The sequence below is a fragment of the Callorhinus ursinus genome, unplaced genomic scaffold (assembly GCF_003265705.2).
Source record: "Callorhinus ursinus isolate GAN/ISIS: 27379988/994484 unplaced genomic scaffold, GSC_fseal_2.0 scaffold31, whole genome shotgun sequence".
Lineage (NCBI taxonomy): Eukaryota > Metazoa > Chordata > Mammalia > Carnivora > Otariidae > Callorhinus > Callorhinus ursinus.
In genome coordinates, this window is record NW_027397093.1 from 13,543,817 (window position 1) to 13,570,999 (window position 27,183).

Here is a 27,183-nt window from a genome sequence, read left to right on the forward strand (position 1 = left end):
AAAAGAAAAGAAAGAAAGAAAGAAAAAGAAAGAAAGAAAGAAAGAAAGAAAGAAAGAAAGAAAGAAAGAAAGAAAGAAAGAAAGAAAGAAAGAAAAAGAAAGAAAAAGAAAAACAAGCAAGCAAGCATTTGCTGATTTCCATGGTGTAAATACTCCCACCAGGGCCACTATAAGATGCTGACTTGATGGCCTGGAACCAGGAATAGAGGAGATGCTTCAACTTGGCTCTCAGGAGCAGGTGTGAGCTGGTCCCTGCTAGCCTCTGCACATGGTGGTAGGCAGGCCGTTTACCTCCGACCTGGGCCATGGCAGAGAGGTACGCTTCAAGGACAGTGAGGCGCAGATCTGAATTCCGATTATGGCCCTTTCTACACGTTTGGCCTTGGAAAAGTTAATTTCTTTAAGCCTCCATTTTCTCATCGGTAAAATGGAGATCAGTACGCTTTCCAACCAGAACTCTTGGGAGGATTCAATAATTAACAGAGCTATAGGTAAAGCTCCCAGCACACAGGAAATGCTTATTGCCTTCTCCAGACTGTGAGAATTCCCCAAGGCAGGGACTGTATACCATCCATTTTTTTGTTTTTGTTTTTTATCCCCCTTGCCTGAGCTGTGCCCCCTGAGGCAAGTTACTCAACTTCTCTGTGCTTGGTTTATTCTACCATAAAATAAGGGAGCTGGGCCAGATGGTCTCACATTTCCCTCCCTGCCACTCTGGCCTGTCCTCTGACCTGCGCAGGGCTGAGCGGGGAGCCGCGGGTGGGGACAGGGCAGGGAAGGCGCTGAGGCCAGAAACAAAAGACCGGCAAATGTTGGCCCACCAGGCCATGTTCCTTGCTGGGGCGGTGTCAATTAATTGGCAGGGCAAGGAAGAAATTAATCTCTAAAAAGTTTTAAACATGAACTTGTCGGCATGATAGATGGCTCCTCCTGTCTGGGAAATTAGATCCAATTAAGGCCACCTTTGTGGAGCGGGCCTGGCTAATTTGACGGAGGAGCTCAGAGGAAAACACTTAGACCTTCATAGCTGAAGGAGCTGGGTTAAGGCAGCGAGAAAGTGTTCATGTCATTATTAAAGGCCCCAGGGTGGAGATGTGGTCCCTGGCCGGGGAGGCAGCCGGGTGCTGAAAGGTCAGCGTGCCCATCACCATATGTGGGTGGTAACGTGTGGCTCTAACGTGGCTTATGTAATGTAGCACTTAAAGTCAGGGCTCCGGAGGCAGAAGTTCAGGCTCTCCAAGTCCTCGGTGAAATTACTTAACCTGTCCTATGCCCCAGTTTCGCCATCTGGAAAATAAGGGTAATGCTAGTACCTGCCTCAGAGTGGTGGAGGCGATAAACGGGCATGATGCTTGTCTGAGCAGCTGGCTAATATTCGTGAATGATATTATTCTGAGCCCCCTGGAAATGCAGACTCACTGGGGGCAGATGCTCCTGCAAGCAGGGAGGAAGGCCCCCGGTGCGTCAGAGGTGGAGTAAGAGGCTCAGGATGGCCCTGGACAGGTCTAGCCTTGTACGTGCCAGTACCGTCCGCTCCCCTCGCTTCCAGAAAAAGGGGAGAAAGAAAGCCTGGAGGCAGACTCGGACGGTGGGGTGCATGGGTCACAGGAAGATTTAATGTCTCCCCCTCAGCCACCTGTAGCAGGGCTGGTCAGTGTCCACCAGACCCCTGCTCTCTTTCCCAGGCTAGAATGCCTGCTGCAAAGGGGCTGTCAGGCCAGAAACGACCTCCCCAGGCTGCCTTCCATCTGGGTGTGGGGCTATTGCCTGGTTCTGGCCAAGAGGATGTGGGCAGAAGTGATGCATGTCACCTCCAGTCCTGGCCCATACACATCTCCTTAGACAGCACGCCAGGCTCTCTTCCCCTCTGCAGTGACCTTGGAGCCACAACATGGAAGGTGCCTGGGTCCCAGAATCGCCATGCTCAAGGCTGTCCACGGAACATGGCATTGGATTGCTGGGTGAGTCAGAATTTCTGTGGTGTTGAGCCACTGAGATTTCAGGGTTGGCCTGCTTGGCACCTTCAGTGCCCTTATCTAATACAGAAACAGGTATTTAGAAGTGGGGAGCCTTGCATGCCCACTAAGTAGCCTGGGAACCCCATGAGGGCAGGCCATGTTGAATTCCATCCTGTGCCCCAGCACCCAGCACCTGGCGGAGAGCAGGGCCCCCACTGACATCAAATGAATATATGAAGGAATGTCCAGGGGCCTCATATTCCTTCCCAGCTTCTGACCTGGGGTCTCCTATTGCTTTTGCCCTCCCCGCTCCCTCCCAGCTTCAAGGGAGAGAGATCTGAAGGGAGGCACGTGGAGAAGGGGGAAGAAAGCTGAGAGCTCCATGGACTGAATAGGGGGGTCGGGGCTGGGGGCCCCTGGGTAAAAAGACAAAAAAGAATGATGAGGAAGACATCACTGTTAGCCCTTGCTGTGTACCCGGGACTACTCTGGGAGTGCTCCCTGTAACAACTCATGTGATCCACACGCCACCTCTAACACGACCATCCTCATTTTGCAGGGGGGAACCCAAGGCACACGCTGTGTGAAGAAGAGGAGCAGGGTTCAAGAAATAGGTCAGCAGCTGAGGGAGGGGGATGTGGAGGCTTGAGAAAAGAGATCCCTCACAGGGTGGTTAAGTTACCCTGCTGTTTGTAAAATGGAACACATTTTAAACATAACAGGGCTCTTCACCATTGGAAGACCTCCTTGGTGGATACATTCATGTTCCAATTTTGGGGGGGGCGGTTAAGATCTCTAATCACACTCAAGTTCATATGTCAGGGGTGAAACCAGATGCTCAATGCTGGCATGCTCCAGGTGAGGGCTTCCTGGGAAAGGGAGGGAGAACTTGGCTCAGGGGCAGGTCCCCGGCTGGGCATGGGGAGTTGGCCTGAGGCACGGAGGACAGGGACCATGGGGCTCACCTGAGCGGGCGTTGATCCGAAACTGGGAGGAGCCCTCCAAGGAGTAGATGATGGACTCCTGACCATACTCCCGGGAGCGGTCCAGGTCTGTGGCATTCAGGAACAGCACTGTGGCTCCTTCCGGGAGACAAATGGGGGGAATGCTCACCCTAGGCTCGCAGCTCCAGGCCCTGGGAGCAGGACCTGGTACCTCCTGCTGACCAGCCTTCAGGAGGCAGGAAGCCTGCCACTGGGACACCCAGGGGTGAGAGTGGGCTCAACCACCAGAGCTCCCAGGGCTGCGTGGGGACAAGGCTCCATGGGAAGGGGTCCCGGAACCTGGGGTGGATTACACCCGCCGCTCTTGCCCCCCCCCCCGCACCCTGAGAGCATACCACTGCTCTCCCCTACCTCTCTCTGGCTGCTCACCAGAGAAAATACACTCAGATCGACCAGCTTTGACTTTGAGTCAAAAAGAAGTGAAGCCCTATATTAAATTATTCCACGTTTATTGTATTCAATTTTGGTCTTGTTTCATCTTGTTCACAAGGGGGAATTTATAAGGGTTTTTATTTTCTCTTTAAGGTCTAGTTAAGGCCCTCACTTTCATGTCCATCTCTGTGAAACCCTGGGTCAGGGGGCCAGCCTTTCCAGTGGCCCTCGCCGGAGACCCTGAGAGCGGCCTGTCCGAGGCCACGTCTGCTGGGCTGTGGCTCCAGCCACCTCCTGTCTCCCACTGCCACCTAACGGCCACACTGAGGAGATTCAATGGGTGGACTTGTAGACTCATGGCGCCCAGGCTGGAATCCCAGGGGACCTCTGGCCACTAAGCCTCAGCTTCTTCCTCTGTAAAATGGGTCTACCGAGAAAGCCAGCTTGCGGGGTTGCTGGTGAAGATCCCGGGGAAAAGCATGCAGGCTGCAGGCTCATGGTAGCTCTCACTGAGCCACAGATGGGGGTTACTATTGTGTGGAAGAGTCAAGGGTCCCAGGGGTAGTAGGGGCCAGGCAGGGCGCTGTGAGACAGGCAGGTCCTTCTGGCCCCTTCCAGGGAGTGTGATGCCTCCGACCCTCAGTCTTACCCTGAGCAGGGAGACAGGTACACGGGCCTTGACACACCCTTTATCCGAGTGCAAAGTGGAAGACGATTAAGTGCCATGGTGAAGGCCTCTCCTAAAGAGGCTGTAGGGATGGTGGGCAATGCAAGGGGTTGCTTCAGGGCTGATGCTCTCCAGGGGATGCCTGACCAGGACAGGGAAGGGTGGGCTGGGCACAGCCTGGCACCCACCCAGGAAGTCATCAGAACCAGGAAGGTGTCTGGAGACTCTCCTGAGAAGGTCCCATGGTGCCATAGAAGGTCACCCTCCAGATGCAGCAACTCTTCCTGATTAGGGGGGGGTTCCCCACCAGAACAGTCCACCCTGGATGTAAGGGGGAGCTGTCAGCCTGCCCCAAGAACAGAGCAGGTCCCCAGGAACCCGAATGTGGAGCTGGTCGTCCCGGGTCTGCAAGCCGGGCCCTGCTACCAGAGAGACACGGCCGAGAGATGTTCTCACTTAGGAACACAGGCCACCCTGGCCTCACAGCACCATGATTCGGTCCTCTCTGTACATGCTCACTTAATCAAGGTCGTTCTATTACTGATGGCTGACTGTTCTCTCCCTGCTAGACTGCAGCTGAAGGAGACTGGGGACCAAGCACCCAGCACAGCGCCTGCACGTAGTAGGTGTTCCGTAAAACAGCCGCTGGCTGGCAGATAACCGGACTTGTCATGGGTGTGTCTGCTGGCTTCCTGCCTTCACAGCCTCCCCCGCTGGGGCCCGTACCTGCCATGATGTTCTCCACCACGGAGACGAAGTAGGCAGGCTTGCTGAAGGTGGGCGGGTTGTCGTTCTCATCCTGGATGGAAGGGAAACAGACAGGTTGTCGAAGCCAGGGAGGCCATCAGGGCCGGTCAGCTGTCCAAGGGGAGGCTCAGTGTGGCTGGCACAGAGGAGCTTTGGCCTTGATGTACAACCAGAGTCGGGTGGGGTGTCCCGGGGGGGGGGGGAGACGGATGCTCGCCTGGCTGGGCTACAATTTGGGGAGGGAGGACAGGCCTTGGGGAGACGCATAAGGGCCAGGAAGATGGAGAAGGAAGGCAGCAGGTGGAGCTGCCTATTACTCCCAGCTTCCCTCTCTCCCGTTGGTCTTCCAGTGCAGCTCCAGGCTTACTCCTGTTCTGCTCAGCTCATCATCCTCCATGCTGGGGGTGCCCACTCGGAACTTCCCTCCCAGCTCTGCGAAGACGACGGTGGAAGGCTCTAGGACGCTCCCCGCCAGAAGTGAAGGGAGAAAGGAACACTCTGCCCTGAAGTTCCTGGCTCCCAGAGCCCAAATTCCAGGCTCCTCTGTACATATCAGAACAGGGGCTCCTCTACGCACTGGGGCAAACCCTGGCCCAGAGCCTACTATCTCCGGTTCTCGCCTTGCCCAGCCTCCACCGGAGACCAGCTCAGAGGGACAGTGGCCAGGGGCTGGTGCAGGCCGAGGGGCGGGACAGGCACAGCCTTGGCCTCCTCCTGCTGCCCCCGCTCCTCTGTCTCCCTCTTCCACGCTCGGGGTGATTTCTACACCCTTTAAGACTCTGGTCCTCACCCCCTGCTTTTTGTAATCATTCAACATGAATTTCTTTCTGTTCACCTCTTGCAGGAAGCCCCACCGACCCCCGGACTCAGAGCCTCTCCCTTTCGCCTGGGAACCCTGGGGGTGGCGGCCTCTGGGGAGCCTCCAGGCTGCAGTGTTCCTGGCACGTGCTCCCACGGGGCTTCCTGCCTCACGGACCTGGGAGCTCTGGGAGGGGAAGACTCCCATAGAAGCCCCCTTTGCTGGCATCACTTATAGCTGAGCGGCAATGGAAGAGAGGGAGGCATGGCAGCCGGCCGGCCTGGACTTGGAACTTTCGAGAATCCCATCCTGCCAGACTGCGGACTGCAGGTGCTCAGAAAGGAAGGCTGCTCTTCTTCCCCAGCCTGTCGCCAGACTCTGGGCTGCGCAACGGCTGCCCCCAGCCCCCGCCCCGCCTCTGAGAACCGGTGGTGTGAAGACTCGCCTGACGTCCAGTGCCCCAACAGCATGTCTGGGCATCCCCCTGGGGCAGGCGTGAGTGCCCCATGTACGTATATATTCAAGCCTTCTACTTGGCTGCATGAGACGGCGCCGAGAATGTCAGTGGCAGGGCATGAGGCAGAAACTTACTAGCGGTGATATTTCCCCGGATCCTGGCACTGTATTCGCTATTAGTTCTAATTCAGTGGCTTCCTCTACAAAGGCTTATTGTCCCCGAATGGGAAATCTACAAACCAAGTTTGACTTCTTTATTAAAAACCAACAAGCAGTGGGTGAAAAGGAATCACCTGGCCCCTCTCGCCCGCCCCTTTTTCCTCCAGGAACCTCATCGCCCTGATCTGTGCTGGAAGCGCTGCCATGAACTTCTCATCTTTTGTCTTTGCTGGGTTCCTCCCCTCCCCCCACCAAGTTGAGAGAAAATCCCTTTGCTGGACAGAAGAGGCAGCTTAGCCAAGTGACAGCTACTTAAAAATCACCCATGTGCAAAAGCAACCCAAACGCACAAGTGACTACACCATCCCAAAGACCTGCTTGAGAGAGGATGTTCACTCACAGCCAAGGTGGCACCTGTCTTTGTTGCCAGACCCCCCCCCCCCACCTCCCTGCTGTCAGGGCCAGAGCACACCTGGGGGGAAACTGTAGGGCCCTTGCTCATCTGCAGGACAGCTTTGAGGGAATTTGAAAATGACCCTGTTTGCTGGGCTCAGGTAGCTCCAGGCCGAGTGGATCCCTGCCACCACCCACCCCTGCAAACGGAGACCCTGCTGACTGGTTTCAGGGAGGGAGGCGAAGGCTGCTGACCACTCTTTTATTCACAGTGAATGAAAGGTTAGTTTGGCTCCTTGGCCACCCTCTTCCGGCTTTGCTCTGACCTCCCCCCCGGAGAAGCTGAGGAAGGGAGAAAGAGGCCCTTTCTGGGTTCCTTAACTGAGCCACAGGTGGGGAAGCTGAGGTTTGGGGCAGTCCCTGGGTTTTAAGATCCCACTGGGGCAGACCTTTGAAGGTCTTCCTACTCAAAATGTGGTCCCCTGACCTGAAGCATCAATGTTGCCTGGAGCTTGCTGGGAATGCAGAGGCTCAGCCCTTGCTTAGACTCACTAAACAAGAATGTGCATTTTAAGAAGATCTCCAGGAGATTCGCATGAACCTTGAGGTGTACTGGTCTCAGTTGCATGCAGCTAGGGATTTCTGAGGCTTCAGGCCTCGGAATGTAGTGGAAAGGATGTGAACTCAGGAGTCAGACAGGTCAGGACTGAAATCCCAGCTTACTAGGACTGGAAGCAAACTCAAGTGCCGCTTACTAGCCAGAAAGTGAGAAAGGCACTGGGGATCCTGGACCTGCTAGACTGCCTCATCTGTGGAAGGGGATTGGGAGAGATCGCGTAATGTGAAAGCACCCGACATGTTAGTGGCGCTCAAGAAGTTTTAATTTCCATGTGGCCAATTCTGCCTGTCCCTCTCTGGGCTGGTGTAAAACACCTCAACTTATCTCCCGACACCTCCCCTATTCTCACCCTCTCCCTCATCCGCTTCCCCCGAACTGAGAGCACATTCTTCTCTGGCCGAGTTCTCTGGAATTCTCACTTGTACTGGAGATAGCCTGGAGCACAGATGCTGCCAGGGGTATGCACGTCTGTCTTATCAGCTGTGATGACAGCGAACATTACAGGTGCCAAGTGCCACCTGCGTGATCTCCATCCTCACGACAATACCATGATGCAGTACCACGATTATCCCCATTTTGCATATGAAGAAACTGAGGCTCAGAGAGACAGAGTTAAGGACCCCAGGTCATAGAGTTAGAGAGTGGCAGAGTTGGTTTTCAAAGCCATACACCTCCAAAACTGTGTTCCTTCTTCCATTCCCTGAGGAGGGGGCAGGTTCCACATCTCCCCCCCCCCCACACCCCCACCCCGGCCCTGCTGCTGCACCTGCACACAGGGAGAAGTCAGGGTGCCTGAGTGGAGAACACCAGCTGGTTGAAAATGGTGGGTGGGGCAGTTGGGCTTAGGAGCATGACCAGGACTGGGGCGCTTTGGGGGCTGTGTTTAATCAAGATTGGTAAACTAGGGTCAGGGCCACGTGGAGAAGAATACCAAGGCGTGGTCACGATTGGCAGGGAATGCATTCTGGCTCTTTGGTGCCCCCCACCTCGGTGCTTCAAAGTGGGGGGCTGCGGATAAAAGGCAAGCAGCGAGTGTTTAGGCTTCTATGGATCTCCTCTTTCCCAGCTGCCCCCTCCCTCTGGCGTCCCGCCACCTCCTGAAACCTGTGGGGCCCCAGATTCTCTGCTTTTCCCTTTGCTGGTTCTGCACAGCCTCACCCTCCGATACCACCCCTAAATCCTGCTCCCGCATGCCCACCTGCAGGCTCCCCCCAAGCCATCACCCTCAGCCTCATCACTGCCCGCCCATCCCATGCAGCAAGCAAGGACCGTCCCACTCGGCAGTTGGCCCTGGAGCCTCTGCCTTGGGTTGGGAGGATGAGGCTTAGCAAAGCCAGGTGTGGGTCAGCCCCAGAGGCTGCTAGTGATGCCATCTGGGACAGGAAGGTCATCCAGCACGCCTGCTCCAGAGGAGATTTTCCTGAGCATATGTCAGATCACGGCGTAGCTCCCAACCTGACGATCTGATCCAATCCTCCTGGAGCCCGTAATGCACTAACTCTTCCATCAACACGCATTCACCCGCTCTGGCAGGCAGCAGCTTTTATGAGATGGGGGGCGGGGGGCATGCTTGCACATGCGCAGTGGGGCGGTCTCTGGTGGGGAAAGGCCCACTGGTGCCCCGTCAGACCACGATCTGCATCCCTGCGATCACTAGGGGAGGAGCACGGGGCAAATGAACCAGCACAGAGATGGATTCAGTGACTGATAATTTCAGACATGGAGAGCACTAACGTGTGCTCGATATTCATGTCAGACAAGCTGTGGTTTGGTTTCAGGCCCCTTTAGATCTTCAGAGCAGAGGGTAAAGGAAAGAAAAAAGGAAGAGGGAGTATAGAGAGAGGAAGAGACACAAGAGGGACGACCTCCCTGTAATTCCCTTGAACTTCACAAAGTATGGCTCTAAATGAGGGAATCCCGTGACATTTCCTCCTGCTTGAGCCTCAGTTCCCGTTCCCCATCAGCGGGGGTCCTGAGGCCCCCTAATGAAGTTAGAGCAGGATGATGGGGTTCTTCTCGCATTCCAGGGCCTGGCCTCCGCGGCTGAGCTGGGAGGCAGCGTGGCTGCTGCAGCAATGGCTGAAGTTTGCGACGGGCAGCCTCTGGGACAGTCTGCTGGGTGAGTCCCAGAGCTACGGGGACAGCCAAGGCTGTAGGGACATAGTCTGGCACCACTGGCTTCAGGCAGGGCCCCCAACACTCTGGGAAGCACTCACCACCCCTTACCCTGAAAGGGCAAGACCAGCACCGCTGGGTACTTACAAACACCTCGATGGTGACGGGAACAGTGCTGTTCAGAGGGGGGTTGCCAGCGTCCTTGGCCATGACCGTCAGGTAAATCAGCCCGTTGGGTATCTGCTCATAATCCAGGGGACGGCTCACGCTGATCACTGAAATGACAGGAACAGGGCCCCAGGCCCCCTGTAAGCAGACTTCAGATGCCTATCCAGCCAGGGGGCTCCTTTGGCCAAAGAGGGTGTGGCTGGCCCAGGCTGGCCTGCTCTGCCTCATTCCCCGCCCCCAGCCCCGCCCCTTGCTCTGAACTCCTGGAGCCTCACGCTCTTGACTTGGGTTTACTGACGGCCTGGTATGTGCGGCACAGTGCTGAGAGCACGGCAGGTATTGACTATCTTGGTGGTGATGTAAGCACTTTACAGGTGAGGAAACCAAGCTCAGAGAGGCTCAATAACTTGCCCAAAGTCACACAGCTAGGACCTTGATAGAGGCGGGACTTGAGCCTAGGTTTGTCTGAATCCAGAGCCCAGGTCCTTCCCCAGTAGGTGGTATTGCCTGCTTATCTGTCTGTCTCACCCACTTATCTGGCACTCTCCATCACTTTGGAAGCTGCTCGGAGGACAGGGTCATGCCCCAGGCTCTCTAGTTTGTTCTCTTACCAAGTTCTCCCTCCAGATACTCACAGAGTTCACCCACTTACTGCCCAGCCTCAGGGCAGCTGGGGGTGATGCCAACAGTGGGATGCAGATGGCAGCTCCCTCCTCAGTCTCCTCTGGCCCTGCCCGTTTCCTCCCATGGCCTTTCTCCTCTCTCTTCTTCCCTCCCTCGCCTGCTCCCTTTACCCCGTGGGCTCTCCATGCCCATCCCGTCCAGCAGCCTTGGGAGGACACTCAGGTGTTGCCAACTTTACTCTCAGAACTCTGCTTGAAGGTGGTGAAGACACCCCTAAAGCCAGAGGCAGGCAGAGGTGGAGAGGGAGGATTTGGGGGGAGTTGAGAGATGCCCCCCTCTCATGTCCCCACCACTGCATATGCCTGAGCTCTCCCATGGGTCGCTCCTGCTTGGGGAGGGAAGGCATATTGGCTCCGGCATGGGGGGCATAGGTGGTCGGCCGGGGCATTAAGACAATATGAAATCACCACTTTCTATGCGGAAAATGGAAGCAGAAGCATTGCTTTCGTAATATAAAACCCAAGGGAGGGTCTAGTCAAGAAGAGGACAGAGTGCTGGACTCAGAGTCACCCAAAGCGCATCTGTTCTGCACTGGGGGCACCTAACCCATCTTCAAGCATTCGGGAAGCTTCTCAGAGGAGGGGAGGTCCAAATGAACCCTCAAAGCTAGCCAGAGGTTATCGGCTTAAAGGCCAAAGGGAGGCAGAGCAAAGAGACAGGGAGGAAGGGTTTTCCTGGCAGAAGGAGCAGACTCTGCCAAAGACATGGCAGTGACCCCGAAGGGGAGAGTGTCAAGGGATTCAAAGAGGCTGGGTTCTGGTGTGGAGACAGAGGTGCTGAAAGAAGAGGCTGCAGAGGCAACCGAGAGTCAGATCACCCGTGTCTGGGCCCCTCTGCTGTATGACCTCGGGCAAGTCACTCCCTGTCTCTGGGCCTTTGTTGCCCCTCATCTGAAAAACAACGGGGTCTCAAGATCTTGGAGCTGAAGGCTACTGCTCCTACCCCCTGCCCGGGTTCTGGGGATCAGGAGTCACGGGGGGCTGGCGGGGCAAGGTCCAGAGTCTGGGACTGTGCCTGAGCCAAGTAGGGAATGGCCACCACCCGGAAGGCAGCTGAAGCCGGCCCAGAGCATTGGGAGGCGTGGCTGACAAGCCTCTACCTTATGGACCTGGCCAGGCAGCCTGGGTAAGAACGAGGGGCCTTGCAGACTGTGGTAATATTGGATGTGGGGCTGCCCATGGCTGAGACCCAGAGAAAGACAGAGCTGATCCTAGAGAAGGGTGATGCCAGGCCTGTGTCACTCGTCCCCGCTGATGGGCTGTGGGTCAGCTCCCTGGGTTGTCCAGGGTTTCTAGAGACAGACGGCCCCCCCCTCCTCAGAGGGGCATGAGGGTGCAGCCTTGCTCTGGCCCACCACTTCTCCTCCCTGGGCTGGGCCCTCGTCCCCAGCACGCCTACCTCCGTAGCCCTCATACACGCTGATGTCGAAGTAGCTGCCAAAGGCGGAAGCGTTGACGATGCTGTAGGTGATCTGGTTGTTGGGAGGGGAGTCTTCATCCGTTGCCTAGAGGGAAGAGTACAGACAGGGCCCGTGAGCCCTCAGAGGCTGGGCGGGAAGGGAGGGCTGGCCCCCTCAGGGTCCCCTGCTTTGGGGGATCCAGGCCCCCCTTGTCCCTCAGCCGGAGGCCACCCTCTGGCTCCCAGCAGACAGACCTCATGTCGGGGTGTGGAGGTAGCGTGGGAATCTGGAAGGTCAGCTGGAGGCCTAGGGGAAAGAGGGAAGGCCGGGGCTTACCCCGGGATGGAGAGGGTCACCACCATCCCCGGCACGACCCACAACCATCTCCCAGATCCTTTGGTCTCAGCTTGAACACCCCACGCACAGAGGCCTTCCCTGACCTCTGGACCAGGTAGGCCGTGTGCTGTGCACCCCGTGAGTCCCTCCGCACCCAGCTGTGGCTTCCTGTTCCATTTCTGCTTGCCTCCCTCAGACTGTCAGCTCCATGCCAGCAGGAACCTTACACTTCTTTTTCTTTTTAAAGAAGATTTTATTTATTTATTTGACAGAGAGAGACATAGCAGGGGCAGAGGGAGAGGGAGAAGCAGGCTTCCCGTGGAGCAGGAAGTCTGATGCGGGGCTTGATCCCGGGACCCTGGGATCATGACCTGAGCCGAAGGCAGACGCTTAACCATCTGAGCCACCCAGGCGCCCCAGAAACCTTCCACTTCTTGATGGCTGCTGCTTACCTACAGTCCGGCACAATCTTTGGCACACAGTAGGTGTCAAATAAATGCATACTGCATGAATGCAAAGTGGAGGGAATGCCCTGGAATGAGGTCAGAGATCCCTCCTCTCCTTGACGGTCTTCTGGGGTGACTGAATTGATTATCTGCTTTTTAGGGGTCTCTGTTCCTAGAGAGCCTCCAAGCCATCCCACCACTCTGGTGTACCGGGAGCTGAGTGGGGCAGGATGGCATGGTCGGTGGGTTCTGCCTTCTCTGCATCCCCCCGGGCCCACCCCTGATCCCTTGCCTTCATCCCCGCGTGCTTCAGAATCCAGTTCTAAAGGGAGGCTCTGGGTCCTCTCAGTCTGGGTGGGCCCACTGGGGGAGGGGAGCGGGGACATTAAGAAGTCTCTGGTCAGAGTTACTCTGCGTGGGGGGACTCACTGCGGGAGGACACTGGGAGTGTGGGGTCCCGAGTTCTGGCCCTGGCCCTACTGCTCCACTGCCTCCTCGTGCCTCTGGGGACGGCCTCTCCCCTCCCGTTTCCCCTTCCGTGACATGGTCTCTGGTTCCTTCTAGCTGGGGTCTGGGGTCTTTCTCCATCCCAAGCAGCCACCAAGGGGCCCGGATGGGGGTCCTTCGGCGAGATCCTGCTCGCCACTTGCCAAGGGAGAGGGGGAGGACATTCCTTTGCTGAAGAGTGACCTGAAATTTAAGCTGACCCAGGCACTTGCCCCACTTGGTTGCCAGGGACCCGAGGGAATGCTCAGAGGCCTGACGCAAATCGGGGCTGAATTCTTTGTGGATGGCGGGCTGGCCTCTCTTGCGGCAGCTTCCATAGGGCGGTGGGCGGATGGGAGGGGGACCGGACCGCAGGATGCTCTGGCATCTTACCCGGAGCCGCACCAGCTGGGTGACAGAAGGCTCATTCTCCCTCAGGGCCCCCACATAGGCATCCTTCTGGAAGGTGGGCACGTTGTCATTGACATCCAACACGTTGATCCTGACCCGGCCTGTGGTCTCCTCACCACCCCCATCCCGGGCAATGACGGTCAAGGTGAAGCGCTGGATGAGCTCATAGTCCAGTTTGGCAATGAGCATGATGAGTCCTGTGTCCTTGTCCAGAGAGAACCTGTGTCAGGAGGGACAGGGGGAGAGAAAGGGACCTTGGTGTAAAGCAAAGGTAAGGCCTGTGTTTACTAGCCTGTCCTTGCCCGAGGTGATAAACAGAAATAAAGTCAGAAATCTGCTGTCTTTTCACTTGCCCTGAATCAGAAGAGTGCCTATTTCTAACAGGGAGTGGGGTGGGAGGTGGGGGGGCAGGGGTGAGGACCACAGGGGGGAGGGGAACAGTCGGGTACTGAAAAGGCAGGATGCAGGTTGATTTCGTCAGAGAGGAAACTCAGGCAGAATGACCCTCCTCCTGCTGTGAACAGGAGTTTCTGCCCACTGTAGATGTTTAGATGCTGGAGAACAATCACGGTCAGAAATTCTGCCATCCCAGATGGTTTTGCACCAAAATGTTTTAAGTGCGTGGTAAAGCATCCAGCTAGGAGGGGGGTGGTTGGTCATCTCTCGGGAGAGAGCCCTTCTCTTCTGCTCCAGGGCAAAGCCTTGGCTAAGAGCCTAGCAACTGTCTCCCGGAGAGAAATGTGGTCCAGCGAGACCATCCATCTGGCCGCCTCCTCTAAACAGCCCCTTGGGAGCCTCCCTTGAGTTGGAAGTTGGCACCTGTATGCCCGGATCTGGTCCTCTGAGCCTGGAAGGTCCTGGCTCCAAGACCAGTAGAAGAAGATGGGAAGAGATAAGGAAACCCAAGTTGATCAGGACGAGGCCGTGTGGACACGGGTGCCCTGAGGGATAGAGGTGCCCTGTGCATGCCTCCTGCGGCTGGCTCCTTCCTCCCCTCTCGACGCTGCATCCGGAGTGGCAGAGAATGGCCAGATGCGCCTAACAATCTCTGTCTCTTCCTGAGCACTCCCACAGCCAGCCAGGGCCCGGAATGCAAGCTGACAGCCACTGTTTTCCTCATCCTGTCGAGCGTCCAGATGCATCAGACCCTTCGTTTTTATTTATTTTTTTTTTAAGATTTTATTTATTTATTTGTCAGAGAGAGAGAGAGACAGAGCACAAGCAGGAGAGAGGCAGAGCGAGAGGGAGAAGCAGGCTTCCCGTGGAGCAGGGAGCCGGATGTGGGACTCGATCCCAGGACCCTGGGATCATGACCTGAGCCGAAGGCAGCCGCTTAACCGACTGAGCCACCCAGGCGTCCCAGACCCTTCATTTATAGAAGCAGACCTGCTCTCTGGCTTCAACTTGGCTTTTGATCATGTTAAAAACGAGAGGGTTTCCCCTTCGGCTTAACGGAGGACAAGGGAAAGAGATGGCCCAGAGCCACGGTGGCTGACAGGGCGAGGCTGCCCCCAGCCGGGCGGTGAGGCACGTGGCGGGCCCCCTCCTGCTGGAGGCCAGGCATCCCGGTGGTGAAGACCACATGCAGAGGCTGGGCCCTAGAGCTTACCAGCTGTGTGACCTTGGGCAAATGGCTCAGCCTCTCTGAGTTTCCTCCTCTGCAAAGCGCAGATGATAACGGGGCCCAGTGCTTGGGGGGATGGAATCCGATCACGTGCGGCAAGCCCTGGGCGCAGAGCCTGACACACAGCAAGGGTTCCCAGATAGAGCCTTCGCAGGGTGCCGTCACTAGCGTTTCCGAGCTGCTTCATTCCCAAAGCTAAAGGCTATCTTTTGAGGGTCAGAGAAGCGATGCCTCCGAGAGTTTAGAGGACTTGACCAAGACCGTGCCCCGGCCAGGGTGGCGCCGGCCGTGGCGCCCGTGGGTTCCGACTCCCCCGCTCAGTGCTCTAGCCACGGCAGCACAGCACCCTCCCCGGGCACCGAGAAGTTTCCTGAACCTTGTGAGTAGCAGAGTGCCACTGCCGGGGTGGGGATGGGGTTGCGGGGCACTGGGGCAGGGTCTTACCGGTCAGGGTCATCGCTGAAGAAGTAGTTGACTTCCCCGAAGGTGCCCACGTCATTGTCTGTTGCCTGCAAAGGTCAGAATGAGAAGTCATTGCTGCCAGACCCAGCGAGGCTCCCGATCTCACCGGGAAATGTCCATAGCCAACCCGTGGTCCTCCCACGCAACTCCTCTGGCTGCATTTTCTAGAGGTGTGTTCGTTGTTCAGTTCGTTGTTCAGCCCCCAGGCACCAAGCGCTATTGACAGTGAGAGTGGAGAGCCCAGTTCTGGAGGATCGGTCTTCTGCCTAAATCTCTAACGTGGGGAAACCACCCCCCTCTGGACTCCTGTCAGGCCAGGCAGGCTTATGCTCTGCAGAGGCTCAGAGGGCTTGGGGAAGAGGTCTTGGACCTGTGGCCTGGGGGTGGCAACTTGGAGGTTTGCAAAGTATTGCAAACAAAGGTGGAAGTGGGTTCCACCATCTGGTGGACTCTTCCAGTGTTTCTCTCCTAGTCCCCAAAGCATCCGTGTCCGATGTGCCTCCCGGTGGGAAAGGCCCCTCGGGGAAGGGGGGCTTCTAGAGTCCTGCCCCTGACACGCCTTCCAGCCTCAGTTTGGTTTGTGAGTCCAGCAAGACCTCTTTTACCTGGGCTGGTCCAGCCTGGCTTCTGCCACTTGCCGTCGAATGAGACGGGGGAGGGGGAGAGGCCTGCCTCACGCGGATGACTGTGGCAATGGTGGTGACCACTGCCCGCCTGTTCTGTCGTCCCGCCTTTTACATTTTCAAAGACCACATATGGTTATCATGACCTCATTTTATCCTCACAACTGTCCCACATGATGAAGAAGACAGACATTTCCACCCATTTCAAAGATCACAAAACTGAGGCCCCGACCCCAGTGAGGCCCATTCTAGGTCACGAGCCAGGTCACGAGCAAAGGGAGGCAGAAACAGGGATCCCGACTCCCAGCCTGCGGTTCCTTTCTTTAGGCCACCCCAGTCGGGCCCCCTTCCATCTCCTGCCTTCTCCAGGACAAGGGCAGTTTCAGCAGAGGTTTGGCTTTTGTGGGTGGGACTTCCGGCTTCTTCCTCATTCTTGGCATGGCCATAGTCCACAGTGGAGATGAAATGACACCATTCATTCGTTCGTTCTTTCCTTATTAAGCACACACTGTGTGCCGGGCACTGGGACTCTGCCCCCTCCTCAGGCCACTCACTGCCCTGGAGCGGGACAGCCTGCAGCTGCCGCCAGATGGCAGGGGCAAAGGCCGTGGGCTGACCTTGGGGACATCTGCTTTACATTCAGGGCTTCTCGATAAGACTGTGATGGGAAAGAGTTTCTGCTAATAAAAATACGTTTATTTCTTAGCTTTAGTGAGGTATAATGGACAAATAAAATGGTAACATATCTAAGGTGTACAATGTGATGATTTAATATACGTGTACGCTATAAAAGGATGTCCCCCACTGAGTTAATTAACACACCCATCCCGCCTCTCTCATTTACCTTTTTCTTTTCTTTTTTGGTGAGGACACTTAAGTTCTACTCTCTTAGCAAATTTTACTTCTACAATACAGCGTTATCAACCCTAGTCATCATCTTATACATTAGATCCTCAGACCTCATTCATCTTACGGCCGAAAGTTTGTACCCTTTTACCAACCTCTATTTCCTCCACCCTCTGTATCTTTGTACTAAGTATTTTTTGAGGTTCTCTTTCAAGTTCCTAGATTCTGTGAAATCTATTAAATTCAATGTTATGATAAACCTGAATGTTGGAGAAAAATTTGTGTTCGGTATACTTAGTTGAGGAAGGCAGATAAGTGAATAATATATTTCGATACCAAATCATCCAAGTGAAAAAAAAACATTTAGACCCAAAGGGTTCAGATCTCGGTTATCCAGAAGACTTGGTTATCCAGAAGGAAGCCATTTCTGGGGCCAGGGGCGGCCTCTTGTACCAGATTCCCTTTCAACGTCCCCACTGTGTGCGTTCTGGAAGACTGTGTGCAGACTTCCGCTCGGCCAGGCTCTGAGCGCACCACAGGTTCTCAGGGATGCATGTCGAATAAGTGACAAAGACGACGCTGAGCCGTGGAAGCCACCCTCGTACGCGGGACTGATTCCCGGACAGACCCTCCCTGGTGCCCTGAGCCACTCCTCACGACAACTGCCATTTACTGAGCACCTCGCACTTGCCACACATTTTATCTTCAGAAGCACCCCACAAGGTGGGGCCTATTATCAGCACCACCTCCAATTTACAGACAAGGAAACTGGCACAGAGAAGGTAAAGAGCTTCCCCAAGGCTTCACAGGGATTTGAAGCCAGGGCTGTCTTGCTGTGCCCTTGGCCTCGGTGTGTTATTGCTTCCGAACCAAGAGGAGAGCTTGCTCTCAGAAGAACCTACGCCTGGTGATTCCAAGGGGGAGGAGACAAAGCTCCTCAGAATAAGGTCCCTTCCAGGGACCAGAGGGCAAGCGGGGAGGAGTCCCGAAGTTCCCTTCCGCCCCACTAATCATCATCACCACGTGTGGCAGGATTCAACTATAGTAAAGCGCAGCTTGGCCTGGTGATGCCATCAGGCCCCTTGGTGAGGGGTCAGTGTGGCCTAGAGACCCCAGTTCCAGGCCAATGTCAACAGCGCAGGTCACCGGGTGACCAAACATCACCGACCCCGGCCTCAGCATCCTGGTGGGTCAGAGGAAAGGATCCGGGGGCGGGGGGCATGGGAGGCAGAACTGCACCTGCCGGGCTCCCCGCCCAGCACTCGGGGCCTGGCACAGAGCAGCGGCTGCATGAATGCTTGGAAAAGGAATGAACGGATTCTGGTAAGAAGGGGGTGCAGAGATGGGGCAAAGCCAGGGAAGAAACAGGATTCCAAGGGGAGGGAGCAACAGGGGCTGAGAGAAGAGGCCAGGGACCCGAGAGAGCAGCTAGGCGGTGTGGAGGGGATCAGGAGGAGAGCAAGCGAGGGCTGGGTTGTGCAGGAAGTGAGGGGCCCCATCAAACCATGAGGGGCTTCCCGGCCCCAGGGACAAAGTGGGTGTCCTATCTGGGTGACCTGTGAAATCGCACTCAGACTGTCAGGGCAGGAAGGACCCCGGAGGTCCCCCTTGTTCGGGCCCTTTCACCCTGGGGTCTGGAGCGGCCTCAGCCACGACAAGATGGGCCGGTCTGCTCTCCCTGGGCAGACCCTGGCGGCCTCCACCCCCAGCCCCAGTCCCCGCATGCTCCCCCTGCGGCAGGCTGGGCACAGCCATGGGCTCCTGCAGTGACCCCTTTCCCCTGGGGCCTCTCACTGCCCGCCCACACTGCTGATGTTGACCAGGGAAGGTTTGTGAGTCCTTTAGTGCCACCGTCTAATGACCGTATGAAATATGTATGCCCAGTGAAGAGGAGAGGGAGAACTTTCATCTTTCAAAGGCACGAAGCAGAATCAGAAGAAGATGGAAAGTGGCTTTTGTGCCCCTGCCACGATTCGGGCTGCCGGCACCGGCACGGAGGCCCTCGCCGGGGTGCTCGGGCCGGCGCCAGCGACAGGGGGGCTGGGTCAAGGGCTCTGTGCCTGGGAGGAGGCAGCAAATCCCATCACTCGGAGACCCTGCCACAAGGCCCTCCTGGGTTCACTGGTGCCCTCACGGGACGGTCCCTCCTCCTTCACACACACTTGTGGCTCTGCCCCTGCTGTGGCCCAGCCCCTGCTGCCAGCTCCAGCCTCATCTCTGACCCAGGCCAGACCATGCCCAGCTCTGGGCCACACTGGCCCAGCCTATCTGCTCCCTCTGCCCGGACCGCTTTCTTCCTCCCCTGCCTGGCTCACACTCTTCTGTCCTCCTTGGCTCCCCAAGGCTGGGTTAGGGCTCGGCTCTTGGGGAAAGACTCCCAGCTCTGAAGGTGCTGTGAAGAGGAAGCTCTCAGCTGCTGTGTCTCCTCTCACCGGGCTCTGGCTCCCCGGGGACACGGCGGGGTCATGACTCACGATCTCTGTCCCCTATGTCTGCATCCACACCTCCGCAACATGCATTCACGTACGCGTCTTTCATGCTGGCCCCAGGCCCGTGAGCTGGGTCCTGTTATAACCCCCTGCTCCTTGCCTTTACCTAATGGGAAGCAGACAGGATCATCCATAGGAAAGCTGCCCAAGAGCTCTCCGCTGCTAAGTGGCAGAGCTGGCCTCCAAATCCCTGTGTTTAAAACCATTTTGCACCTCGAGGGTTAGGTGGCCTCTGAGTCGGGCCTGTGTAGCGGAGGTGCAGCGTGCCATGCTGGCTAGGCCAGTGGAGGGCGCTGCTGGGGCCTGCACCCTGCTCAGCCTACGACCTGCCCCACTCTATTTCTCATGCACTTTTCAACCAGCCTTCTTCCCAAGTCCTGCTTCATGCCCATGCCACTGAAATGAATCCAGTGCCAAACAGAGAGCGACCCTTGGGCCCACTTTAGGAGGGAGGGGTTAGGAAGTGACCAGGGTCTGTGCACAGAGGACACATGTCCTCCTCGTGCCATGAACACCCTCTCTCCTGTCGCGTTAGCCATTGGTTTTGACTTCTTGCCCCTGGGTCTCTAATGACCGGTCTTGGTAAGCAGTAAAGTGTACCAGAGTGTATCTGTGGGTAAGATTCTAGCCCTGGGGGATGGTAGTGGGTACACAGAGACAGCGGAGGGGAGGCCTGCAGCATAACTGAGGTGCTCATCTAGAACCCTGGTCTGGCATTTTTTTTTTTAGAATTCTAGGAATGAGTATATCCGTCTCCGTGCAGGGTTATGTGCGGGGTCTCACGGGCGGGTCAGAGAGCTTACAGGGATGGGGGAAGGGGACGGCCCAGCTGGCCAGCTCTCACACCGTACCTGGGAATTCTAAGAAATGCCAAACCAGGGTTCCAGGCCTCCCCTCCGCTGTCTCTGTGTACCCACTACCATCCCCCAGGGCTAGAATCTTACCCACAGATACACTCTGGTACACTTTACTGCTTACCCAGGGGCAAGAAGTCAAAACCAACGGCTAACATGATTTCCTCTGCTCAAAAATCTTCAGTGGCTCCCCACTGTTGCGGAATTAAATCCAGACCAGCACCCTGGTGTCGAGGCCTGGCTGGCTTTGGCAGTCTTGTACCCACTGCCCCATGATGCACCTGGGCTGTTCTGGGTTCTGATGGCCTGGTTGTACCTACCCCTTCATTCTGTAACTGCCATCCAAACCCCAGCCCAGCCCTCAGGACCCGCCCCAAATGCCCACTCACTGAAGGAGCTCCCCGACTGCTCACTCTTCTTGACCTGAGAGCCCTTGGCTGTACCTCTTTTGGAATATGTGGTAGAATTTGCCATTTCTGAAAACTGCCCGTGTATGCCCCTTGTCCACCCCTTGACAGAGAAGTCTGTATCTAACTCATTTTTGTATCCCCTGTTGTGGCCAGCACAGGGGTCAAGATCTTTGCCACATTTAGTAAAACCTGGGATTTCCACCGTCAGTCACTGAGGGCTGGCATGCCCTTCCTTCGGGGGGGGGGGGGCTGATGTCCTCCATCAGCGGACGCCACGGTGGGCAGTGAGCTGCCAGAGCAGGGCCGTTCAGCTCACCCAGGGGGCACAGCTGACATTTCTAAAGCCTCTCCAACGAGTCGCTCAAGCTCTGATGTGCCCCCTGAGCTCTGCAGCCTGAGTAGGGGGCCTCAGCAAATGGCCCATGCCATCAACCTGCTGGGGCATGTGCAGAGCAGGTGGGAAGGGGCCGAGTGGGTGTAGAGGGGCAGATGGAGGACACCTGGCACACCACGGAGAGAACCTTTGTGAAGACAACGACCAGCCCCTCAGTTGAGTATTCAGTAAATATTTTCTGGACTCTTGCAATGTGCCAGCGACCATACCAGGTCCTGGAGTCATGGCTATAGGTAGGCCAATGCCCTTGCTGGAATGTGACTTACAGATGGGAAGGGCAGAAGACGAGAATGCAGGGGAGAACTAGCTGAAGAACATAATTTCAGACGATGGTACAACTGTGAGGAGAGCAAAGGGGCTAGCCGGTGACGGGGCTGCTATTTTAGACCCCGGGAAAGACCTCTTCGGCCGGGTGTATTTGGGTCTATGGGGCGGTCACCGGCCGGATATGAGAAGCCCTTGGGAGCTCCTGGGGAGAAGGGCCCTACGGCAGGTACGGAGCTCGGAGGCAGCTCAGAGCACCAGCCTCCTCCAGCGCAAGTGGGTGCCGCCCAGGAAGAGGGGCCCGCACGCAGGGTCCGCAGCTGCCCCGCCGCAGGCCTCGGGGAGAGGGTGCGGCTGGGACTGGCTGCTTTCCAGCGCCCAGTTTATAGGGCGTCTCCTCTGATTCTCCCCAACACTGGCATTACCAGCAAAACTAATTCCCTCATCTAGGCCTTTATAATTGCATCGTGAGTGCTTATTTCCGTGGTGGACAATGCCGGCCGAAGTGTAATTTTCTTCTGCTGACAAAAAGGAAAAAAATAAATACGCACGCATGGCGGGGGAAATTCCAAAGGTTAAGACAAGGTGAGCCTGCAGTGGGGGAATAGCCAAATTCCCAGACTGGCCAGGCCTGAGTCGGAAATGCCCACCTTCCCTTGGCTATGGGGAAGATGGTGGGTAAGATGGTGCCCCTGGCCATGGCCCTTCGAGCACATACTTTGAGCTATGCACTGTGCCCAACGTTTTGCCACACCTTATTTCATTCCATCTTCCTGACAGCCCTACCCTGGTGCTGGGGGGACCAGAACCAATGTTATCCCCATTTTACAGATGGAACTGAGGCTCAGAGAGGTCAATCAACTTGTTCAAGGTCAAATGGCCAGGGTACAAGATATGAACTCAACTGTGCTCTCGTGTGCTAGTAACCACTCCCCTCCCCTGCTGCCCCTGTTGGTGGGGCTGGGGGAGAGGTATCTTCCTGCAGTTTGAGAGCTCAGCCATGAGATCCAGGGTGCCTCTAGGAGGTCACTGTCCTTGCCCTCTGGAAGCCAGATGAGTCCCCGCAGGCTGTCTCCTTCTTGCCATAATGGCTCTGCCCCAGCCTCTGCCTGGAAGGGGTCGGCTCCGGCACCTCTGGCCATGCCCATCAGCAGAGGAAGCAGGGGTCTCCGGCTGTGGTTTCCCAGGAGGCAGGCCCTCAGCCAAGACCCTTGGCCCTCAAATAAGGCCCCCCCACCTCTGCCCAGGCTTGGTCTTGGTATGTGCACGTGGCTCATGACCTAGACTGGGATAGGCTGTCCCCTGCTAAAGTCAGGGCAGCCTGACTGGCCGTGGGCACCCTTCCCGGCCCCATCGGGGCTCTTCACCCAGCACCCTCTGGGTACAGCCCTCCCTTTAACTTATATGCCAGGGCTCTGTGCCCAGCCCAGCTCATCACATCTCACGCCCACTCCCAGGACCCACCATTTCACGAGTGGTTAGGTGCCAACCCCTCCCAAGGGCCCCCTTCTGACCCAGCCTATTTTCACAATGAGCCGTCACCATCTCCTACCCTCTTCCGTTCATTTGCTCTGGACCAAGGGCCTCCCTTTGCTGACACACTGCCCCCATCACGTACGTCTGCACCCCACTACGGTCCGTCTCAATAGCCTCGCAAAGGCCCATCACGGACGCTGGGCCTTAGGCCCCAAGCTGACTCCTGCCTGCTCTGGCCTTCCCCCGGGTCTCCCTCCGAACTGTCACCACTCTGACAGCGCTGATCCCTCCCTGGGGACAGACACCCTCCTCTCTCATGGTTACACAGCCTCCACCCTTCTCTATAGCCTGAAAGTCTTGTCCTTGCATCTTCTCTCTTCCTGTGTCCTCACGCTCCCCCACCCTTCTCTCTCTCTCTCTCACACATACGTACCCTCTCTCTTCCTCTCCCTGTGGCTCAGACAGCCCCCAAAATATCCCTGTCCTCCTGCCTCCCATAGAAATCTTCTTTCTCTCTGGCTCAGGTGGACCCCATCCCACTACACAATCTCATACACACATGCACACACTTGCACCCACCCTCAGTCTTGGGCAACCCCCACGGCATCCTGGTTTCAGCCCCTGTGGCCCCTCCGCACCCCCTCCCTGCCACCTGTGTGCCCTTCCCTGCAGGCTGACAGCCAGCAGGCACTCACTCAATCACTCCCCACCAGCGCCCGCACCCCCGTCACGCATGCTCGCCCGGACACCCCGCACGGGGCTTCTGCTCTGAAGCAAGGCGGGCCCAGCTGCCTCCCCAGCAGCCCTGGGTCCCGGCAATGGTGGCAGGCGGTGGGCGCCAGCGAGCAGTTCTGCTCCCGTGCACAAATCTGCAGAGAAGGGCACACGGTACAATTTGTTCAGGAAACAATAGCAATGTTTGACATGTCATAAGGATTGATGGAGCAGAAATTTACATGGGAGAATGCATTTTTAAACAGCTCCACGGAGCCCCGGTGCTTTGCTGGTAATGCTCTCCACGTTTATCATTCGCTGAGCCTCTCTGAATAACTCCTTAAACTATGGGAGATTAACTGCACTCTTGCAAGCTCTGGGAGGCTGGTGTGGCTGGCGTGAGGCAGGAGGGACTCCGCAGAAGGAAGCCAGGAGCCCAGAGGCCGGGAGACCTCCACTTGGCCTCATCAGGCCCATGAGGCCTGGTCCTCTCCCGTGCTCCCGCACGCCCTCCCACGGCACTCTGTGAGAGGATTTGGGGTCCTTTCTAGGACACGAGGCAGAAGCCAATGGCTGGGAAACGTTTAGTCGGCCCCGCACTTCTGGGGGAAATGCTGGGTGTATCAGTTTCGCTCATCATCTAAGAAGGCAGCTGGGGCTGATGGGTGAGCATGTGGCGGGTGCTAGGTGGGCAGAAGGGTTTGGCTGGAAGCTATTGCTCTAAGCACCTTCGCGGGGGTGCCGGCCAGGGGGATGGTCACACTCCTCAGAGGAGAGGAAGTAGCCAGTAGCTCTAAGGAAAATGCTGTGTAGGGGCCGAGGAGCAAGGGTAACCCGGTGGGCAGTGGTACCAGGGAGTGAACAATAGGGTTCAGGAGAGAGCTCAGGGACACTGTAGATCCTAGAGAGAAAAATATAATCAGGAAAGCTCCTGGGCCCTGCTCTTGGCTTTCCGGGCATATAGGAGGCCTTTGGACAGGAGGGTGCTGCTGGGGAGTCTGGGCCCGGGCACAGAGGCTCAGAGCACATGGGACCGTCGAGTCACTCATGGGGGGGGTGGAGTTACAAAAGGGTGGGGGCCCAGCTGGTGGTGGGGAAAGGGAAGAGGGCCTTTCCTCCCTTGTGTCCCATTATGGATCGGGGATGGACAGTCACGACTCCGTTACCCATGCCCGTGGCAGACTGACTCACCATGGCACTGAGGGCACGGAGGTCCTCGGGATCTCTCAACACCGTTTTCCCCACAGCCTCTAACAACCAATTGCTGCACAAGTCGGGTTAAAGCCTCTCTGCTAACCCTGCTGGTCTCTCTGTGCCTCGAGCGACAGAATGCGCTTCTGCTTGGAGGCACCGAGCCTCACAAAGGATTTGGGCTAAGTGAGTGGTCATGAAAATACCAACAGGACGGCAGAGTGAGATCTGGGTTCTGGTCCAGCTTCTGCTGCAACCATTCAGCTGCGGGACCCCGAGTAAGACAGCGGGCTTCAGGGCCTGTGTGCTACACGACCTCCCGACTAACCTGCCTCTTCTACTCTGGCCTCGACAGCCCATCCTCTGCCGGAGCCAGAATGATGATAGGAGACCCCACTGGCCAGCTCAGAAGGCTCCCAGGGCATTTAAGACAAAATCCAAACTGCCTTCCATGATCCCTGAGGCGGGCCAGCCTCTGCAGCCTCTGACGTCCTCTCGGAGCCATCTCTGGATCACTCCACTCCTGCCACCCTGTTCTTCAGGCTCCCAACGGGACAGGCCTCACAACCCTTGCACTCCACTGCCCTGGGCCAACAGCGCTCCTTCTCACCCCTGCAGGCTCGGCTGACAGGACCCATTTACATCTGAAAAAGCTCACTCAGCTGCCTGCTTGCTGCTGCATGTGCTGGGAGCTGGGGTGGTCACAGTGGTCAGTAGAGGTGAGGGGCCATGGGCTGGGACCGGGGTGGTCAGGCCTGTGCTGGGAACTGGCTGGACTCCGCCGGCATGGACGGGCCCTGGCCGATGGCCGGATGCAGTGGGGAGAAGGGCATGGTTTCAGCAGGAACATCGGGGTGAGCATTCACTGGCTATCTCCTTCCACAGACTGTAAGCTTTCTGAGGGCAGGACCTGTCTTGTTCCGCACGCATCCCCTGCATCCAACCGGTGCATGGCACACAGGAGGCCCTCCACAAACTGCAGCGGAGTCAAGAGATTATAAATGAAGAAGGACTCACGAGGTCCTTCCTACCAGTGACAAGCCAGGGGTCTATTCAGAAGTGTTCTGAATAGACTTCTGAGGAGGCAAGGGCACCAGAAGGATACGATGCGGGGGTGGGGGGGGAGAAAGAGAGGGCGGACAAGGGGGGGAGAGGAGAGGAGGAACCGCCACAGAAACATGTACTCTAAGCTTCAGCTCTCTCCTCTGTTAAATGGGTCTGATAATAGTACCTGCCTCACGGGGTCATCGTGAGGATTAAAGAAAGTGTTGCATGTAAGGTGCTTTAGATCGGTGCCTGGCAGGGGGAACCGCCTCCAGGGGAGCAGGTATTAGTCTTCCACCCCCAATTTTAACAGCTCTGGGCCCCATGCAGGACGGGCGGGGGTGGAGGGGACGTGGCTCAGCCGTGCAGGAGCCCTCCTCCCGGCCCCCGCCCCGCGTGTGAAGGCGTCCATTCTGTCCGTGTGGCAGGGGGAGGCGGGATGAGGCTGGGGCTGACAGGTGCTCTCCGGGTGTGAGGGGTCCCCCGCTTGTTTGTTCTTACAGACACGTATTGTTCTTGGGCTCCCCTACCCCCTTCTTTCTCTTTATTTTAAAACCTGGAAATAAAAATTGATGGGGAGCAAATTGCTCTGGCCAGCAGTTCTGTGCTTAAAGGAGTCTCCCTGGGAAAGCAATGACGGGATGTCAGAGGCTGTCAGGGTGGCAGGCGGCTGCCAGCACCCAGGGCCTGGGCGGGCCCGGTGGGCCCTGGGCCTCCTGCCGGGGAGATGTGGGAGCTGGCATCTCTGGGGGGCGGGGGGCCCCCCCAGAGGCACAGGGGTAACCGAGATCACTGCCTTGCTGAGCATCACCTGTGGGCCCGGCATTGCGTGAGGAACTTGACACAATCTGTCCCGAATCCTTAAAAGCACCAGCAAGATGGGGATCACAGTCCCATTTTACGGATGAAGCAGCTCCAGCCGATAATAACTAGAAAACCAGTCACAGCAGCTCAGCCCGGTTTAGTCCACATTCCACTTCCATTCCCACTGTGGGAAAGAAGTCCGAAGGCCGCCCTCGTTTTATGGATGGGGAAAGTGCCCCAGCTGGTGGAAGCCTCCGGCGCCACACACAAGCCCCTGCTGCTCACCTCCGCCCAACAGAGGCTGCTTTCCTGACAGGACCTGGGCCTCTCTTGGCCTGCAGGCTTTTTTCCCAAGGAAGCAGTCGGCCTGCCGGGGTACCCACATCCCCAGAAGCTGCGCTCACTCTGGGGGCTGGAGTCGATGGATCAATGCCCCAGCCTCCTTGCCCTGAGGTGGACGGGCTCACTCTCCCCTTGGATGTCTCAGTGGACAGAGCTCCAACAGCCCCCCGTGGTAAGTGGCCTCACAACGCCCCCTTTAGTGACCTCCTCTCACTTCCCAGTCCCGGGTTTCCTGGGGCCACCTCTCCCAAGTAAACTGTAGGCCCGCGAGTCCTGTCTCAGGGTCTGCGTCTGGGGGAGCCAGGCCCTGAGACACAGGCTGGGTGCTGGGCACACGTGGCGAGCCAGACAGTACGTCCCTGTCCTCACAGCTGCCAGTGGCTCAGGGTCCCACAGCTGGTCCCTGGTGGAGCTGGGAATTGAACCC

At 56.9% G+C, this 27,183-nt stretch overlaps 1 protein-coding gene across 1 annotated transcript in view; it reads right to left on the bottom strand.

Moving 5' to 3' along the window:
* CDH23 (cadherin related 23) overlaps window positions 1-27,183 on the bottom strand; it is a 407,397-nt gene that overhangs the window by 115,936 nt on the left and 264,278 nt on the right. Inside the window, exons 14-19 of the mRNA XM_073878857.1 lie at window positions 15,288-15,352; window positions 13,202-13,439; window positions 11,540-11,645; window positions 9,437-9,564; window positions 4,728-4,800; window positions 2,924-3,040 (exon numbers count right to left, since the gene is read on the bottom strand). Coding sequence (XP_073734958.1) covers window positions 2,924-3,040; window positions 4,728-4,800; window positions 9,437-9,564; window positions 11,540-11,645; window positions 13,202-13,439; window positions 15,288-15,352 — 727 coding nt within the window. The remainder of the gene's footprint in view (window positions 1-2,923; window positions 3,041-4,727; window positions 4,801-9,436; window positions 9,565-11,539; window positions 11,646-13,201; window positions 13,440-15,287; window positions 15,353-27,183) is intronic.